This window comes from Centrocercus urophasianus, unplaced genomic scaffold, assembly GCF_019232065.1.
Source record: "Centrocercus urophasianus isolate 14NV4802_14NV808 unplaced genomic scaffold, USGS_Curo_1.0 seq_15, whole genome shotgun sequence".
Taxonomy (NCBI): domain Eukaryota; kingdom Metazoa; phylum Chordata; class Aves; order Galliformes; family Phasianidae; genus Centrocercus; species Centrocercus urophasianus.
The window spans coordinates 40,970,657-40,989,805 of NW_024884697.1; the positions used below are offsets into that span (position 1 = coordinate 40,970,657).

A 19,149-nucleotide genomic window follows, 5' to 3' on the forward strand; every position below is an offset into this window, starting at 1 on the left:
AAAAAAAAAAAAAAATCATTCTAAATACTGAATCTTTGGGAGAATATCCATGCATTTTTTTTTTTTTTTTTTTTTTTTTTGAGTTTTCTTGAATCATCAACAGTGATATTTAAACATTTGAACATATGTAAGAAATAAAAGCTGCTACTTACTCTTTCAGAATTCAAAATATACTTTAACAAATACAGCACTAAGCCTACATGATTACATTGGAGTATGTAACAAGGCTGAAAAGTATACTTCTCCCAACGTTCTACCACAGCATGAAGGAGTACCATTACAAATCTCAGCTGTAGGAACAGGGGTCGGGTCATGTTCTTCCACGCTGAAACTTTAGTTTCTACTCTTCACTGTTTATTTATTTATTTATTAATTTTTAATCAATAAATTTATCATAATGCCCTTTTACGATGTGCCTATATTGTTCATGATTTTAAAAAGTGGTTTTATAGACTTCACAGCCTTTTGCAATCATCCTGCGTACAAGACACTACATTACATCAATAAAAGACATAGCATGTTCCGTATGTGAATACTAAGAGGAAAAGTTAACGTAGTAAAGTATTCTAAGTATTACATGAGTTTCGAAACAAATAAATAACTTTTTCCACACCATGTTCCATTTGCAACAAACTACGTGTTGTTAGAAAAAGAAGTAGGCCTGTGGTCCCATAATCAGCCACTGCAGACATTTAGACAGTAATCTACAGCAATTTTATTTTTTTATTTTTTTATTTTTTTGCAAGAACTGCAGGAGGTGTCTGGAAGATAATTTTTCAGAAGGAAACATTCAAAGCCCCTACAGGCAGGCCATTTAAAAGCCAGTATACTAAAAATCAACAAATGTGAAAAATGAAAGCAGCATCATTTGGCTTTGCTGCTAAGTTTCTAAAACTATCAGAAGAGAAAGTAAAAAAACCCTGAGGACTTTGAACATGTTGAATTTATTTGTCTCAACAAAAATCCTATTGTTCTTTTTTCACTTACGTAGTGTTTCTTGATATGGTAGTTAGCTAAACAGAAGGTCTGTCATGATACCACCCAGGGAAATATCTAAGTTTAAATTTACCATTCAAAAACTTGGAACATATGATTCCACAGTTGTCAAAATTCATCAAATGAAGTTTTAGTGAGCCCGTCAGAAATGACATTGTCAGGCTTATGCTCCCTGGACCTATTTAAAACTATTCATTTCCAAGTTTCCAGTAGATCTTGGTTTTGTGCTTCTTCCTATCACTGTACCTGACAAACTGAGCTGTATTTATTAGGAATGCTCCAAGAAATGTTTATGAGATTCATGCAAATTTTTCTTAGCTGTTTCCGAATAAAACTTAGAAAAACAAAACCAGAAAGTCATCTATCTTCTGGCTGGGGAAAGCAAAAAACAAAAAACAAAAAACTTTTAACTTCAGATTTTGATTTAAACTCAAATCTCTCTTTGTTATTCATGAAAGCTACCCAGTAAATAATTCTACTTTGAAAAAAATACATTAAGCTCTTACACAGCTTTTTAATACCTGCACAACTTTAATCAGATGCTTTTCTATGCATAATCAAAACCATACTGAACGATTTAGCTTCAAGGTGATGACCTGTGAAAGAATAGCACCACCTTACATTTACACTACTATTAGGATACAAGGACATTAAGTACATACCTCTGTGAAAAGAACATTTACTCAAAGTATTACACCAATGGATGAGATTAATCTCAAATGCCTTGAAGTTACAGCTTGTGTGACTGTAGACAACTGACACATCAAATTAGAAACTAATCTTCAAAACATTTAAGTATGCTTATAAGACAATTTAAGTACTGGGAAGGCAATAAGCCATTTACCTCAGCAATTACAAATACATTATGCCCAGTTTAAAGCCATTAACTCGGACATTAGTAAGATCAGTTGCACTTTTTTCTTTTTCTTTTTTTCAATCTAAATTGAAAACACTTCCATATGTCAAAAATATCTAAGTGATTATTTCTCCAACTGCACATTTTCTTATCACAGAAAATGATCATCAAATCCTTTTTCAAGGTTTATTAAAATGCATTATGCCATTGTTAATTTTAAAAGTTCTTTCTTACATTATTTCCATGTTTGTTTTACAGAAAGCAAATTTCCAAAATGGCCCTTTTAGAAATTTGAAGCACTGTACAAAATCACTTCAGAACAATGTACATTGGAGTTCAGCTACAATATATTTCAAAGGGTTTTCCTTTTCCCAAAACTACAGACTGAGTTGTTACAGATGGTAATTTTGGCAGATGGTTTTATATGAAACTGAGTTTAAAATTAGGCCAAATCTGACTTGTACAATTAAAGCAATAAAGATTTGGACACTAAGAAGTGTCAGATTTGCTCACGATCAGTCTTGTGGCCACAGGGAATAAATTTTAAAAAAATGATAATAATAATAAAAATAGTTCACAGTTACAGAATATATTGCATATATGAGAAATATTTTCCTAATTGCATGAATTAGAATATACAAAGCTTTCATAATCACAGTGTAAGCTAACGTAACCACATCTTTTAACCTTAAGTTATACACTTAAGTGAATAACGTTTTTAATTCAGTGGGGGATAATGAGATGGTTTGAAGCAATCTAACAGCTCTGCCCTGTTGCTGTAAGAAGGCTGTAAGCATTTCCTTTTCTGTAGCTTCCCTTGCTCTGACATTCATCCGACCCTTCACTATGTCAGTAAATTCAGAGTCAGTGACTGGCCAATTCAACTCAGACAGAAAACTAATCCCTGAGGAATGACTGGAAGCATAAAAGAGATATGCAAGAATGAGAAGACTGGAACTACTCCTTTTGTTACTGGTGACCTTTTGGGCTGACTTTTATCAAGCTGCACTTCAAGGTGCATTATATCTGCCATCAAAAAGCCTTCCAGACTGGCAACTAAGTGCGAAGGTAGCATTGTCTATTTTAGCATCTTTAGCACTTTCCACTTTATTAAAGTATTTCTTTGCTCCTGCAATAATAAAAGGATCAGTTATATTCAGTAATCACTGTACACTACTTCTTGCATATTACTCTTTCTAGACATCTCTCTCAGTAGTTTCTTGTCCTCAGCTTTCTGTTCCTCTTGGTGTGCATTGTTTCCATATGTTTTTGTCCATTTTAGGACTACCATTTCAGTACTACTGGTTTTGGTTTTTTTTTGTTGTTTTTTTCTTTTTTTTTTTTTTTTTTTCTTTTTTCCAATGCACAACCAGGACTTTAAGGTGGCTGACTCTTACCATCATAAAAACACTACTTTTCTTATTTTTTTTTTCAGCTTCCATTACATTCCAGTATCTTGCCCAATTTGTTCTACAAGAGGTACAACAGATAGAATTTTCATCCATTTTTTTCTGATCAAGTATAGCTACAAGTACATTAGCAGAGAGCTTGCAAGTATTTTTTGAAACTAATGAACACTGCTGTTATTAATGTAGTTACATTTATTTCAAAATATTCTTTCCAAAAAGCATCCCCCTTACACTTCAACACAATGAACTCCACTTGCCATCATGCCATCTGTTCCTCTATCTTCTCTAAACCTTTTAAAAGTTCCTCAGAATCTCTTTTAGTATCAATTAACCTGAGTAATTTATGCAGTCTGCACATGTTGTCATCAATCTGTGAACCCTTCTTCCAGATTGAACAATATGAGACTGTTAACAATTAAAGAACATTACCTCTTAAATTTTTGCCCTGTGACAAATTAACAATATACTTTGGTTTCTGTCCTTATATGATTTTATCCTCAGAGTGTTATGATCAGAGAGACAATACGGGGCTAGTTAGTTTTCTTCTTAGATCTTTTCTCAGGGAGAAAAATCTAAGTAATTTGCTTCAATGCTTTCTCATTATTCACCTATTTTGAAACACAATGAACCTTAGTACATTAAAATCATTTCTTTTTCAGGAGCTATGATTTTCTATTCCTTTTATTGAGCTCCTACTATAGAGTTCCTACCTTCCTCCTATTGACTGATTTAAATACAAATCAACTGACAACACAACAATAGAGTCAAGCTGTTAAGAAAAAATCTTTTTAAGATCTGGACATATTCATTAATTCCAATGAAATGAAAAATGAGTAAATGTGTTAAGAGTTTTTGTATATATACAAAAGAAAAGTATAAGAAAAGTGAGGAAAAACCGGGATCACTGATTTGTGCCAAGTTACGAACATCTTGCCTTTACAGCAAAATTAACACAAATTCTACGTTATAGCCTGACCCAAATGCTAGTGCCTTCCACATAAGCTATTATTAATATTCAAGTGGTTTGGTGGGTTTGAGTTTTGTGTGTATGTATGTTTGTTTTTTTGGAGGTGTTTCTTGGTTTTGTTGGAGTGAGACATGTGAAGGGACACTGCGGTCAACAATTATGTTGTACAGTCTAACTACTAAATTCACAAGTCTCCTATGTTTCCAGACAGACCAGACACATTCTTCTGATATATATCAATGTGCAGGTAGAATCTTTCCATTTAGAACAAAGAGACACATTATATATACACCAAATAACTTCATTGTCACGGAATTGTGACTGCAGAATTAATATGAATGCCATTCAACAATCGCCTCGACGTTTCTGTCTAAGCTATGCTAACAAGAGAGAACTACAAATACCCAGGCAGAAACCTAAAGCCTCATTTGAAATTTTCCTTAAAAATTACAAAACACACAAAATAAAAGTTTGAGCAAGTCAGCCTGTGGCTTGGTAGGACTATGGCAATGCATAAATACCTGGAGGAAAAATATTCTGAGAAAGAAGAACTTGTTATGTCTCTACAATTTTGGAGAAATATAAATGCCTACTAAAAGCATATGCTTTCAACATGCAATTAACATTAATTTTAATACATAGTTAAGACATCAGCAATACAAACCTTTAAATTTAGCAAGTAACTGATGAAATATAGGTCTCCTTACAACATTTGCAAGAATGGAACACAATAGCTATTTAATTTTAGTGATGATTTTCAGAGGGGTTACATTAAAAAACTGCAGTTGTGTAGTGAGTTTATTTGTTATGGAGATTTACACTTGGTCAAAATCATTCAAGGGAATTAGAGAGAACAACAGTCAATAGTAAAACAATTCTGATACACATTTAGATGCAATCTCCTACAGATGTTCTTGCAGGAAAACTCACGCGAATATGGAAGTGATCTAATATGATATTTTATATGATTTATATACCTAATTCACAGATGTCTCCTAGAATTGCTCTTTTTAAAGAACAGACATCAGTTTACCTCATCTACCACAAAATTTCATTAGCTTCTTTAATTAATGCTACAGAAAAGATCTCATCATTGATATTATTAATATATTTTCAGGATATAAATTCTACAATTCCTACATTCTAAAATTCCAGGGTAATACTTGGATGTTTTCATAAGCAATGATGCAGTTTTCCAGCAAGCATACTTAAGCAATACTTATCAACACGGACAAGAAAAAAGTTCTTCACAGTTCTGCAGGAATTTAGGCATTCACTCTGAGATAAGTAATAGAGCCTACATATTAAGAAAAGGAACCTGTCACAGTAAATGGAGACAAAAAGCACATGATAGTTGGGCAATTAGCACTTCAAATAGATACAGTTCAGCAAAAACTGAAATAACATTCTTGGGTACGAAGTGCAAGGGACTTGTTTCAATATAAATCAACCAGTAGGCTACAATCAAATTAACTTTACATATGCCTCAGACAATTTGTAGATGTCAACAACTTTCTGTTGCAGAGTGAAATGACCAAAAGTACTGCAATCATTTACGACAAATCTCTAGTTGATCACTAAAGCCCACATGTGAGATTCTTTCAAATCATACGCTGAAGAGAAAGAGTGAAGGAAAAAAAAAGAAATTCACTCCAATTGATTTAAACGTCAAATTAGAACACTGAATCAGTAATTTCCTATATTGCTACAATGAGGGTAAGAGATAGAGCAGAAAGCAATAACAAATATGTCTACAGGAAATTCCTTTGATCTCAGTAAATATTTGACTCTTAAAAAAAAAAAAAAAAAAAAAAAAAGGCAGCACAGATTTTCTTAATATGTTAAGGAAATGTTTGAAGTTATGAAGGAAGAAGTAGCGTCACTTCCAGAAAGACAAGATCAGTATTTCACGTGGCTCTTCATAACAGGTTAGATTACAAGTATGTGTGTGATTGTATAAATATATAGATTGCACAGAACAGGAGTTTCATTCTAATCCTGAGATCCTTAATTTTTATAGACAAGATGAAATACAGTAAAAAGAGATTATTTGAAAGATTAATATTTGAAGTGGGCCTCAGAAAGCTGATGGAATATAAAAGCGACCACTTGACAGGCTGCCAGGAACTTGTAGAAAACATTTACTAGAAATGAAGCTTAGAGTGAGTGGAAAAAAACTGAGAAGTCAAAGAGAAAACTTCTGGATTTTGGATTCCAGAAGCACAGAACTTTATGTTAAATTATTAACGTAGCTTAAGACGGTGTGACTTAGATGCAGCAGAGGCCAGGAAAAGTGCCTCAAGAAGTTAGGATAGCATTGTTCTCATTCTGAATGGAGAGAGAGAGAAGCTGGAATATTACCACTGTGATATTACTGTGATGACAGAAAAATAATTCCAGAAGTTTTGTTCACATATGTGGAAGGGGGCAAATTCTTTTTCCATCTGCAGCAGAAAAAAAAATTTCAGGGGATTATGTACACCACCTTTCTTGGGAATGGAATCTACTCCTCCCTGAATTTTAGAAGACAAGTTCTTTCACTGATTTTGGTAGCATGAAAAGAGGGCTCTCGTTGTCCTGCTTTACACTATTAAAGGAAAAAATACTGAAGAAATGTACCAAAAAAATTTGGGGCGGAGTATGCTCATGGCCAGAATTTTTAAAGGACAAAGATTTAGAGACTACATGGCACATCTAGGGCACATTCTATTCCAGGGATTATAATAAAGAAGATAAAAGCAGTTTCAGTGACAGTTTTTAAACTTACGGTTTACAAATAACGTTCATATTTCCTTGAAAATAAAGAATATAATACACATCAGAGCTATTTAAACTTGCATCAAGTACAGCACTGATAGTTTTTGCCATTAGGATGGAAATGCAATTCACACACTGCTGAAAGACTGTAATTTCAAAAAGATAGCAATTATGAATATTGGAGATCTTTTTACCCTTTTAAAATAACCACCAAAAAGCTCTGTTTATTCAAGAACATATTTTTTAATCCAAACGAAAGAGAGTGCCAAGCAGTGTTATACAAGCTTCCTAAACTCATTTGGATGACTAATGTTCCTATTCCTGCATGCTTCAATGTTGTACAAGAAAAACAAATTTCAAGAACAACTGATGTGTAGATCTCTATCAGTTTAAAGACATAATGCTTAATATTATCTGCCTGACATTTAATGGAAGAGACAAATTTTGAGTTCAGTTAATTAGCTAACAAATAGAGGCTGGAAATCTGAGGTCTGGAGATTAGGATTTGTTTGCCATAAACCATTATTAGCAAGTATACATTTTAATCTCCCTAAACTTCTAGGCACTTCTTTTCAATAGTGAAATATTTTGTATATATGCAGCATATTGTTAAATTAAATGTATCATGCCTTGTCCTCAACCAGATCCCCACTGCTTTACTTCTGTCCATTATTTCAGCTCAACCAAAAATGTCAGCATCCTGACAACCTACTCCCATTTTATATGCAATTACAAAATCTCTATGGAAAGAGAGGAATTTTTTAGATCAACATGAAATAGAGCAAGAAAACTGCCCAATTATCTGCACAGCCCCAAACTTCCAGATCTATTTTAAAATAATGAGCTTTGTACATAAATGCATTACTCTGAGTTTTCAGAATATGCTGTACATATTGCAAGTTTGTTCTTCTGTAAAGAGCAACTGTTATAAAGACAGTTGCTGTATGATTCACACAGGGTCCATTTTCTGTTTCAAATGGAAATACATTGTCAGGACATGCAAAAATCAGTTTTACAATCTGGATTATACTGCCAGAAAAAAAAAAAAGAAAAAAAAAAAAAATCAAAAGCAGTTAGAGTGTTAGCAGAGACCTATGAATCCACCAGAGATGAGTGATGCTGCAAACAAAAATGGAAGACACATTGGTTTGCTACTTACTGACAAGTAGAATGTAGCTAAGAAAAATTTATATTATTTTCTCATCTTTCCACATTGAAACAAAATATATTTATTTTTCAGACCCTTGACTTTTTGAAAGGGAAAGCAAATTATTAATTTGTTCCTCAGAAAATGAAGAACTAACTTGATCTGTCACCGAATTCCACTTTCCATTATCAAGGACAAAAGCACACAAAGAAAAATCTCTAGGTCCAGCTGACAAAACTGTTTAAGATTATCCACTTCTGGGCTCAGATAAATCTTTATTCTTAGGAGGTTCTGTTGTTTTAAAATACTCATTTATCCTCTGCATTTCTTCCAAGGTAAAGCATGGTGTGAATTCACACACAGGTTGCGTCTCTACTGTAAAAGAACCACACGTATATTTCTGAAAAAATTTTTCTAGGCTGAACCTGGCCATTCCCCAGGTTCATCTGTACACACACTACATGCAGAATGTCAAATATTTTAAGCAGAAGATTTCACACCACCCTTAGACTCGCACTGCAAGTAAGTTTGTGCTCAAACAAACTGACATCCAGAAAAGGAATACTTTATGTGTATAGCTGCTTGTGTATAGTGTGATCTCCCCTGCGTGCATGAGTATATGGGTTAAATGGGGTGAGATACTTGGACTCCTTCCCAACTTTTAGTAGTTACAAGTGGGGAGGAGGGAAAAAAAAATAAAATAAAAGGTGTTGTTCATTTTGGAGAAAAGACTATCACTGCATGTGATCCTGCTCACATCAAGTGGAGAGATCCAAGATCCTAGCCAAAGCAAATGCAGGGTTTAGGTCCTATCATACAATAGACTTCTTACATAGTTCTTAATAGACTTCTTATATATTCTTCTTCTCAATAGACTTCTTATATAGTTAATTCTTAAACTGTACTTGGAGTTCTTCTAAAAACTATTTTAGATACTTCAAAGAAGAGATGATAGAGAAGACTGGATTAAATTTATTTGTGGGCTAAGCTGTCAGTGAACTGAAGTCCATGGAGCTCAGCATCATGATGAGTGAGAAGCAACATACCAGCTGAAAACACTAGATGAGAATTTATTGTCCCTGTGACAGTTAATGTGACTGTGCTGAGGCTAAGTTCAGGCACAGGAATGGCCCTTAGAAACACCAAATTACACAAAGAGATAGGACTGACAACTGATGTTTACAGACATTGATTTGCAGACTCCTAAATCTTTCTGATTGGAGGTTTAAAGGCCGGCATAATTCACAAACAGTGAATTTAGCCTTATGGCCTAAAAGGTAATCCGCCCTACATTCCTAGTTCATCTGTAAGCCAACTTCAAGACTGAAAAAATAAACCTAGCAGCTCACTTAATTTGGCCTTAAATTATGAATTAACCCATCAGAGTTAAAATCTCCATAGCATGACTAGTTCAGATTTGGAGAAAAACTTTAATTACACTTCAGATTCAGAGTTTGAACTTCTTTCTTCTCCTCTGGCACAGTGCATAACTGCTTATACAAAGTAGAACAACTTCAACAAGACAGACTGGAGAGTTAAGTGTCCTTAAAGACTTGAGCTCCTACCCAAGAAAGACGGACCGGGTCCATTCCACTCCAGTAAGTGTGTTCAGGTAAATTCTTTTAGATTAGCCTTTTTCTGTCTGGACTGAATCAAAACTGCTCTTGAACCCAGAGTTAATCTCTGTAGACCACACATTCATCCTCCTGGGACAATTCACCCTAAATGTAGACAAGCAGTTTATGCTGAAGTCCTCAATTCAGCTCTGCTTCAGCTCCAAGGCTGCCAACATGCACCTCTGTCTGATTCCCCTCTCTGCTGCCCAAAACCAGTGGGAAGCCAGTATGGATAAGGGAATTCCAAGATACCTGGCCTGTTACCAAGAAAATCTTCAACAGAATATTAATACCACGTGAATGACTCTTATACCAGCAATGAACCACAAATGGGAGACAAGGCAGCTCCTGAGGCTTGGGCTAAATATGATTTTGAGAGTAATTCCTGATCCTGATCTCCTCCATCCATTATGTTTTGCAGCAACAAAGAGGAAAAAGAAAGAAAAAAAAAAAACATAAAATACAGCAGTTCCTATGTATTTACAGACTCTCCTTAACAGTGGTGAAGATGAAGGCCTAGCAGGACTGCTGTAGACCTGATTGAGAGATCCCTTCAGGAGCTCTGATTATTGTGAGAGCACTGAACTGGGCCTGCAAGGCCTTTCTGCATCACCATGTCTCATGTCTAGCATGGTTTCAAGTATTAATAGAATATCTGGAAGCTCAGGATTTAGCCACTTTGCAAACCAGTATACTCCAAGCTGTGGTACTAGGAGTGAGTACCACAAGGGCCTCCACTAGGGAATACCATCAGTCAAATGATGCTACTTTTACCTTGCAACTAAAGTCTGCTCTGCAAAGCAACAGTGCAAGAGTATGTATAAAGAAGAAAATTCCTAAACAGTTTAAAATGGTTACCCATCCATCTATCTTGTATGATTTAAGTATTATTTAAACAGGAAGGAAAAAAAAGTAATTTAGTGATTATTAGATAACAATATAAAATTAGAGGATAATTTATTATCATTTATTTTGATCCAAAGTTGTCATTAATCCAAACTCCTTAGCTAGCTTTTATTTAGACATACGGAAGAAACAGTGTCTTCAATAGCATACCTACTTTCATTAACCAAAATTATTATGCATACTATTGGTTTTAATCAAATAAAATACCTAACACTACTTTTTAACTGTAACATATTTTCAGTTTTCAATCTCATACTAATAAATCTCTGATACTGTTTACAATTGCAAAGAATTAAAACCACCCAGAAAAAAAAAAAAAAAATTCCATATTTTACAGCTTTCCAGCAGTCACTCATTTCAGCACTGATAATACTTCTGAACGCTGCATTTGTAGATCTCCATATTACACGAGACACTGTGCAAACAACGGACAATCCACCAAAACAGAGAGGAGCACTAACCCCTCTCCACTCACCTTACATCGGGCCATCTCCTTTTTTCCACAAGCACATAGGAAAGAGAAACAAGGATTTGCAATGTGTTTAAAAGGCTGATGAGTTTCAGGTTGGCATACCAAAGACCAGGGAGAGAACAAATGCTTTCGTTTTCATCCGTCAGCTCCCACACCACTCAAATGGAATTACGTAGGGAGATTTTTCTTGCCTTGCTTCAAATAAATGGGTGTTGTGTTTACATACTGCATACTGAGCATTGCCCACCCTAAGCCAAGGGCTGTGCCTTGCCAACTCTTAACTCGCGTACAATATGGCGATTACATGAGCCAGCATACCATTAAGTCGCATAACAAAATTTGGAGAGTGACACTGTCAGCTAGCAGAGCTGTACCTGAATGCCTGAAATTTCTTTCACAAAAGGAGAAATTGTATTTTTGTGCAGTGGCAGAACCAAGTCGGGAACAAACTGGGCTAGAGGCCTCAGTCTAAACTACAAAGACAAGTGCTGCATAGTTCACAGGGATAAAAGCTAGAAGACACATGATGCAAGAAGGCAAAGAAACAAATCACCAAATGCCTCACAAAATATTCCCCTGGCTTTGAGTCTTAAGGGTTATCAGCTGTTTATTCTCCAGATGACAGTTCATGGAGAATAAACCATCTAAGATGTCCTCTCCAGCTGCCGTATTCTCAAAACGGCCTCCCATAAACAGAACGAAAACCAGGGAAAAGAGGAAAGAGCCTTTACTTAGTTCATTACTCATAGTGAATAGCACAAAATATTCCTGGCTCCAGCAAGCTTATTTACCTATCCGATGAGTAGCAGATCTATGCCTACCATGAGCTGCTAGTATCTTGCAGTGTCTCGTGTTCATTTTCTTACAGAATGAGCAAGAAAGATTGGAGATCAGAGTTTATACTTTCCACTGAAATAATGTTTCTGTAAGCTTGCACAAATGAATCAATACCTGCTTTGCATTTCTATTGTAGCCTGCCAATATCAGACAGGAACAGGCAAGTCGCATATTAATACTTCTTTCAGGTACTGTTTTATAATAATCAATACAGAGGCTCCCAGTTCCTTGATGCAAACGTACAACGGACAGGACAACTTCAGGAGGTCATTTAACTATTGTAACAGAACACACATTCAAAGGGAAAAAGATGAGCTGAGATGGGCTTTTCTAATACTGAGGTTTCTGAGAGGTTGTGCATCTAACCCACAGCTAAAGATCAACTGCCCAAACCAAATATCAAGCAATTTGTAACAACAAAAGCTGCCTGAGTTAGCCCCATGCTTGACCCCTCCTTGCAGCATATTTCTCAGTAACTTAATCTTATTTAGATTGTCTTCAAGTAAAACAAAGAGCAGGGAAATCAGAAACCTACTACATGTTTCTACAAGATTGTATCACAGCAGCTTCCGTCACCTTTTTTTTTTATCCCAAATGTAAAAAGCTATCCAGACATCAGTGGTATTTCATGTGCTGCAATAGTGGCATGCATAATGACAAACTGACTTCCGATAATGGTTTTAATTACTAAGTATATACCCTGCAAATCCTCTCATATAAGTAATCCTTCAATAAGATTAATGCATGGAAACAGTCCATTGAAAAAGGATTTGTATGACTGGACCCTAGATGCTTAATCATATTTCTAAGAGCATTACCTATATATATATATATATATATATATATATATATATATATATATCAAGGAGATGCTGGTACATTTGAATCAAGGGTTTATATACTTAAACTGTACAGTTTTAGAAATGATCCTGCTAGGCCTGACACTATTGTGGAACATGCTTCTGTAGTTCCCCATGTCTGTCAGGCTGAGACTGGTGTAAATAAACTGATCAACCTATTCACTTCTAGTGTTCAGCAAGGCTCCTCTCTTTCAGCACTTCAGCTGCACTGACATGTGACTCAGTTGCTCCTACAGCTACACTATTTACATACTGTGCCCATAAAACACAGCATTAAACATCAAATCCTCAATTTATTTTAAGAACTACCCAGACATTGCTGGGTATTTTCAAGGCTCAATGAGATAGCAGTTCTTACTTTCTCTGTTAAGTCAAATACAGGATTTTTGTTAAGAAATGTTAACTTCTTTTCTTGCTTTCCAATCCTATTCTCTTCTCTATGACACCTGTCAGTCCAGACACTAGAAAAAGTGCATAGGAGAGCATAAAGATTGAAGTTCACTCTAATGTGCTGAGTGCTACGATGTGCTTAAGTCCTCCTCCTTGTATCCACATCACTTGTTCTCTCTTTGCACAAGGATCTTCACAGTTTCAATTTAAATTCTTCCTAGAAGTATCTCTTGTTCTGATCCCATTGGAATGATTAATGGTTTGGTATCACGTTTGTTTGCTAATCCTTAAAATGAAAGAAACTATCCTTTGGAAAGCTAAGAGTCTGTTAGTGTCTCCAAAAAGCAGGAAGCGTTACTGCTTGAAGGCTGACAGATGCTTCACCACCATGACAAGAAGTCGTTCCAGTACACTGCTGGTTTTAGAAGTTTACAGTTCATAGGAAATGAAACGCTTGACTGCTTGCACTTGTAAATCCCTGCTTGATTGCTGAACAGCTTTTTCCTTCTCTGAAGAAACAGCTCAGCACATGTTTCTGTGGGCTGTGATAACATCTTACAACTTCATTGCTACTCCAATACCAACTGAATGCATACAACTCTGCACACACATTTCTTACAGTACAGTAAGAGACCATTCCCAATTACTAATCTATTCAGCATATTGAACCAAGCTTGTGTAGAAGATCTGAAACAACAGTTTGGAGGTGAAAGGCACCTTTAGTCATTTAAAGGGAACATCAGCAGTGGAGATACACTGTTAGAATTCAGAACTGGTCATTTCAGATAATATCTCACTGTATTTCAGCATCACAAAAGTTAACAGTCAGCAATTAATACCTCCTTAGGCACGGGTCCATTCTCCAACGCTTTGGCCAGCTGACACTTAAACATTTCAAAAAGAACTCTTCCTAATTTCTGTCACTCCTTGAAAAAGTGTTTAACTGCCCAAAAGACTTTAGAAAGGCGCTTCCCTATTTTAAATTTTTACGCCTTTTCCAATGCATGCTGAAGTCCTCGGACTGCTAGTGTGTGGGGGATGCGGCAATCGCCAAGAGACAGGGAAGGCATATCTTGCTTCTGAAGAACGGGGGCGGGGAGGCAGAAGCCCCAGAGCCGGATCCGCGCCGTGTGCGTGCCTGCACAGCACCCTCCGAGCTCCGCCGCAGCACCAAGCGGCCCCGACTCCCAGTGAGATGGGCCCGGGCGGAGGGCACAGGCACCTTGCAGAGCGATGCAGTAAAGTTTTCAGAGTTTCCCTCAGCCGCTTCTTGTTACGAGATGATTTTTCCACTCTTTTTCACTGTCGCCTGCCCCTAGCCTTGCTTTTATAATGCGCAGAGCAGTTGTAATCTGCACAGAACTTGGACAAATAAATAGTGGCACAAACGCTGCAAGGGCACACCGGCAGTTCTTCCCGGCAGAGCGAGGAGGGTGAGGGAGGAATGCCGGCGGCAACCTCCAGCACCGACCCGGCGCGGCTTCAGCGCTCCTGCCTCGGATCATTCCGCGTTTTCACACCCGGTCCGCGGGGCCCAAGCGTAACGCAAGCAACTGATTTATTATTTTTCCAAGTGCCTCTCGAGTCTCCCAAAGGCAAAGGAGCTGACCCGACCCGCTTGCTGGAACTTTTCCACTCTCTGCGAGAGCCGAGGACAAGACCCGACGGTAATTTTTTATTGCGATTATTATAACGATGATTATTTTCCTCCTCGGGACCTCTCCGCAGCGCGGCGGCTCACCTGAAGGACGGGTGCCGTGCATTCCTTCCCGCCCCACGCCCGGCGGCCGCAGCCTCCGGATGACGGATAGCCGCCCCGAGGCGCGGGCACAGCCGGTAGCGCTCGCCGCGCCGCTCCGCGCCCCGCCCGCAGGTACCTCCGGCGGCCCCCTCCCGGCAGCCCCGCGCCCGCCGCCCCCGACCGCACTCACTTGTGCCTTCTTCATAAGGAACGGCAGCGCTGCAGTCCAGCCCAGCCGGCCGTGTGCAAACTCCCTTCAGCTGAACTGTAGCTCCAGCATGCTGCAGCGGCGGATAGTCCACGCATTGGGGTTGCCCTCGGCCAGCCCCGAGCTGCTGTCGCTCCGCTGTGGGCCTCTCGCCACGGCAGGACTAGAGCGGAGCCCGGCGCCCGGCCAGGTCTTTTATATCTCGGATCTGCCTCTGGCAGCGGCGGCAGCGGCGGCGGCGGCAGCCCCGGCAAGACACGCCTTTCCCCTCCCGCCCTCCCTCCTTTCGTTCCCCTCCCTCCTGTAGCACTTGGAGCCGAGGCGGGTCCCGCTGGGAGGGGGAAACCCGAGCAAACTCTGGGGAAGTTAAAAGGCAGGAACCGGCCCGGCCTGTCCCTTCGCACCGCGGGAGGGAGCGAAGCGCTCCCTGCCCGGCCGCCGCGGGCTGGCGGGAGAGCGGCGGGCAGGGCTGCGGGCGGGGCCGCTGGGACTCGCCCACCGCCTCCGGGCGCCCCGCGGCAGTGGAGAGGGGCGCCCGGTGCCGGCCCGGGAGCGTGGGGGTCTCGACCAGCCGCTGGAGGCGACCCCGGCGGCGGCCGTGAGGAGCGCCCGGCGCCGTCCGGCCGGGCGCTGTGGTCGGGCCGCAGCCCCGCGGCGGGGCGGGCAGGGCAGGGCGGCGGAGGCCCCGTGGGGCTGGCAGCTCTCCCTGCGGCTCTGTGCCAGGGCACCGCGCTGCAGCTCCTGGCAGCGACTCCGGGCTGGCAATTCCCATTGCGGTACTTCCTGCTGTGGCACACAACCCAAGCATCGAACGCTTGAAAGAAAGGGAAGCATCAGGACTGTTTCTACCTGCGCCAGCCACAAAAGTTGTTGAGCAGTGCCTCCTAATGCTTGCGTAAAGGTGGTCCTGCAGGTGTTGTGCTATTAGAATGTGTGTAATGTGTAAATGCACAGTAGAATTGGCTGTGGGAAAGCACTGTCTGCACAGACTGAACTGTGAGCATGCATTACGCGGATAAGAGCACTTACTGCCACTTACTGAGACAGCAATCCCTAGTTGAGGTCAAAGATTGAATGAAGAAGGGACACTGCCCACAGTGACGATCATCCCAAAGATCAGACTGCTATCAGAATGCACGGTGAGGGGTTTCAGTAGAAAAAGTCCTCCGGTTTTAACATGGAATGAAAAATAATTTTTCAAACAATCAAAGCAAAGATGTGCTATTAAGGCTCAGCTCCACTATGTCTTTAGGTGTCAGTGCAGACAGAGAAACATCTCTTTGTGCGTGTGCATCCAATCCAGAATAATGGGATAATGGCCTTCATTTAGAGCATACAGGTGAATGCTGTAGTTTTTCCCTTTCTTGTTGATTGCCAATCTGAAATACCTTGTAGTTTTTGTGTTACCTTCACAGCTTTATCGTTACATGTGCCCTTCTGCCTCTGAATGGCTGTGATTCATGCTCTAGACAAGCAGTGAAAGGGAGGCAGCTCTTAAGTGAAAGAACTCTGTGAAAGGATATTTTGTATCTCACCTAGCAGTGATTAACCAACGCTACTTTCCCCATAATGCCCTTTAGCAAGCAGGGCCAGGAAATTAAAATGTTACAGCATATTTCCTTCTGAGAACAGATGTCAGGTTTAGTCTCCTGGTGAGAAGCACTGGGAAGTGTGAAAGAGCAGCCTGGGGTAGCAGTCAACTACCTTATGGAGAATACTTCTAGTTTCTCTCTTCCTGGAACTCTGTCCACCATTACTTATGGCAGGAAGGCTGAAATGGCTGCCGCACACAGTCCTGCTATGCAAACAGGGCAAGACTTCTGAGCCCTACTTCTGAGTCTGAGTCCTTTATCATCTGCTCATCCTGCACTTCTGTCCATCCGTAGGCTGAGTTCTTGAACTTGCCCCCTTGTTTATCCAAGCCCAGATATAAATGATGAATGTCCTTTTCATCCCATGCTTTAAGCTGACAACTCACATGCATATGACTGTTGTCTTTGGCCTCAGTGCAATTTGGGAATTCTTTTCTCTGAAATTCAGAGTTTAATAGTTTAAACACATTAATTACTTATGTCCGTAACACATTAGAAAGCATGTTTTTATTAGTCTTGCCCTTTTTCAACACAGGACTGGATGTTGATTTACCAGGTACACACAGGTTAGCCAAGGACTGTTAGAGCATTGTGTGGTAGGTTTCCAAAGTACAACTGCAAACCGCACACAGCCTTTTATGGTTTACCTCATTTGCAGTTCTAAATGCCTAGGGGTGACTACAGACTCCTTTCACAGCTCTGTGAAAACCTGTTTCTTCACAGGGAAGCTATGGAAATGGCGCCAGCCATCCCAGCTCTTCGTGGGACTTGGTTCCACCCACTGAACAGGATTATCCTTCCCGAGGGGTTCTGTTCTGAGTGTATGGAAGTAGCAACCACCGAAGCACAAATGAAGCCTTTCCCATTTACCTAGAAGTCTCACTTTCTTCTGCAGGTGAGAAATGGCTGCTAACTGCTGTTTATTCTAGAATTTTCTAGAATATCTGCTGCATTTTTTACAGCTCCAGACATGAGAAGGAGCTGAGGCTCATCAGAATGAGCTCACCACTATGAATGAGTTCATGTAGTGTGGCAAAAGCCTGACTATTGGAGCAGACAGAATTGGGGAATAAGCAAAATCAGATCTACTTTCAGCTACTAGTGTTCTGGAATTAGGAAAAAAAAAAAAAAAAAAAAACCAAACCAAAACAAACAAACAAACAAACAAACAAAAAAACACAACAGTCTGGAAAATAGAAAAATTTCTCCTATGAAAAGGTAAGGACAAACAACACTGTGTACATATTACAAAGATAACACACTAATCTCATCTAATCTGTTATGTACCCTGAGTGCATTGGGGTTTTAGCTGATACAGACACCAGGTATGCAGCCTAACCCCACTTTAATACTGGATCAAAGTACACTTTTTGAATTTCTTCTCCTGCTTCACATTTACCAAGAGACTGTTAGTTTCTTTTAAGCATCATACATGCTTTGTGCTTTATATAAATGGCAGGAACAACTTTTGTAGTTATTCAGATTAATGACTAAGTAAGGGAAAGATTCAACCAAGACTTAGATCAATAGGTGTACCTACACCGCTGGGAAGCCACTTTTACTTCAGTTCACACTGAAAGTGCAGAGGGTGCAGCTGCATTTTTTTCCTTCATATAATTTTGTTCTAAATATTAATTTGAGGACTGCAATATTCATGTAACTGTTTGATTGTCAATAATACATTAGAATAGACTGGGATTTTGGAGATAATTGCATTATTTTAAGGTAAAGAAGTTAGTATAACTATTTGTTAAATAACACTATCTCTGTTTCTTATTATGCTGTTTCTTTAAGAAAACTCCTAACTCCAAAAGCCTCTTAGATACAAGAAAAAGAAGAAGAAAGCACTGCAAAGTAAAAATAGAATTAAGTAGCTTCAAAGCATTGAAAATGCTACATCTTGACTGCTGTGTTCAGTTTTTGGCCTCTCACTATAAGAAAGACATTGAGTACCTGGACCATGCTCAAAGAAGGGCAATGAAGCATGTGAGTGGACTGGAGCACAAGTCTTATTGGGAGTGGCTGAGGGAGCTGGGATTGTTTAGTCTGGAGAAGAGGAGGCTCAAGGGAAACCTCACCTCACCACTACCTGAAAGGAGATTGTGGTGAGACGGTTGTCAGCCTCTTCTCCTACATAACTAGTTTGATAGGACTAGAGGGAATGGCCTTGTGTTTCTCCAGAAAAGGTTCAGGTTGGATATTAGGAAAAATTTCTTCTCAGAAAGAATAGTGATGCATTGGAACAGGCTACCCAGTGAGGTGGTTGAGTCACTGTCCCTGGAGGTGTTCAAAAAATGTGCAGATGTGGCACTGAGGGACGTGGTTTAATGGGCATGATGATGATGTGTTGATGGTTGGACTAGATAAGTTTAGTGATCTTTTCTATCCTTAATGA

General features: G+C 39.3%; 1 protein-coding gene across 3 annotated transcripts in view; it reads right to left on the reverse strand.

Annotated features, from left to right (window-relative positions):
• KITLG (KIT ligand) overlaps positions 1–15,294 on the reverse strand; it is a 54,547-nt gene extending 39,253 nt beyond the window's left edge. For all 3 annotated transcript variants that reach the window (XM_042816373.1, XM_042816374.1, XM_042816372.1), the window contains exon 1: positions 15,145–15,294. In XM_042816373.1, coding sequence (XP_042672307.1) covers positions 15,145–15,159 — 15 coding nt within the window. In that variant the 5' untranslated portion in view covers positions 15,160–15,294. The remainder of the gene's footprint in view (positions 1–15,144) is intronic.
• Positions 15,295–19,149: the final 3,855 nt, after the last annotated feature.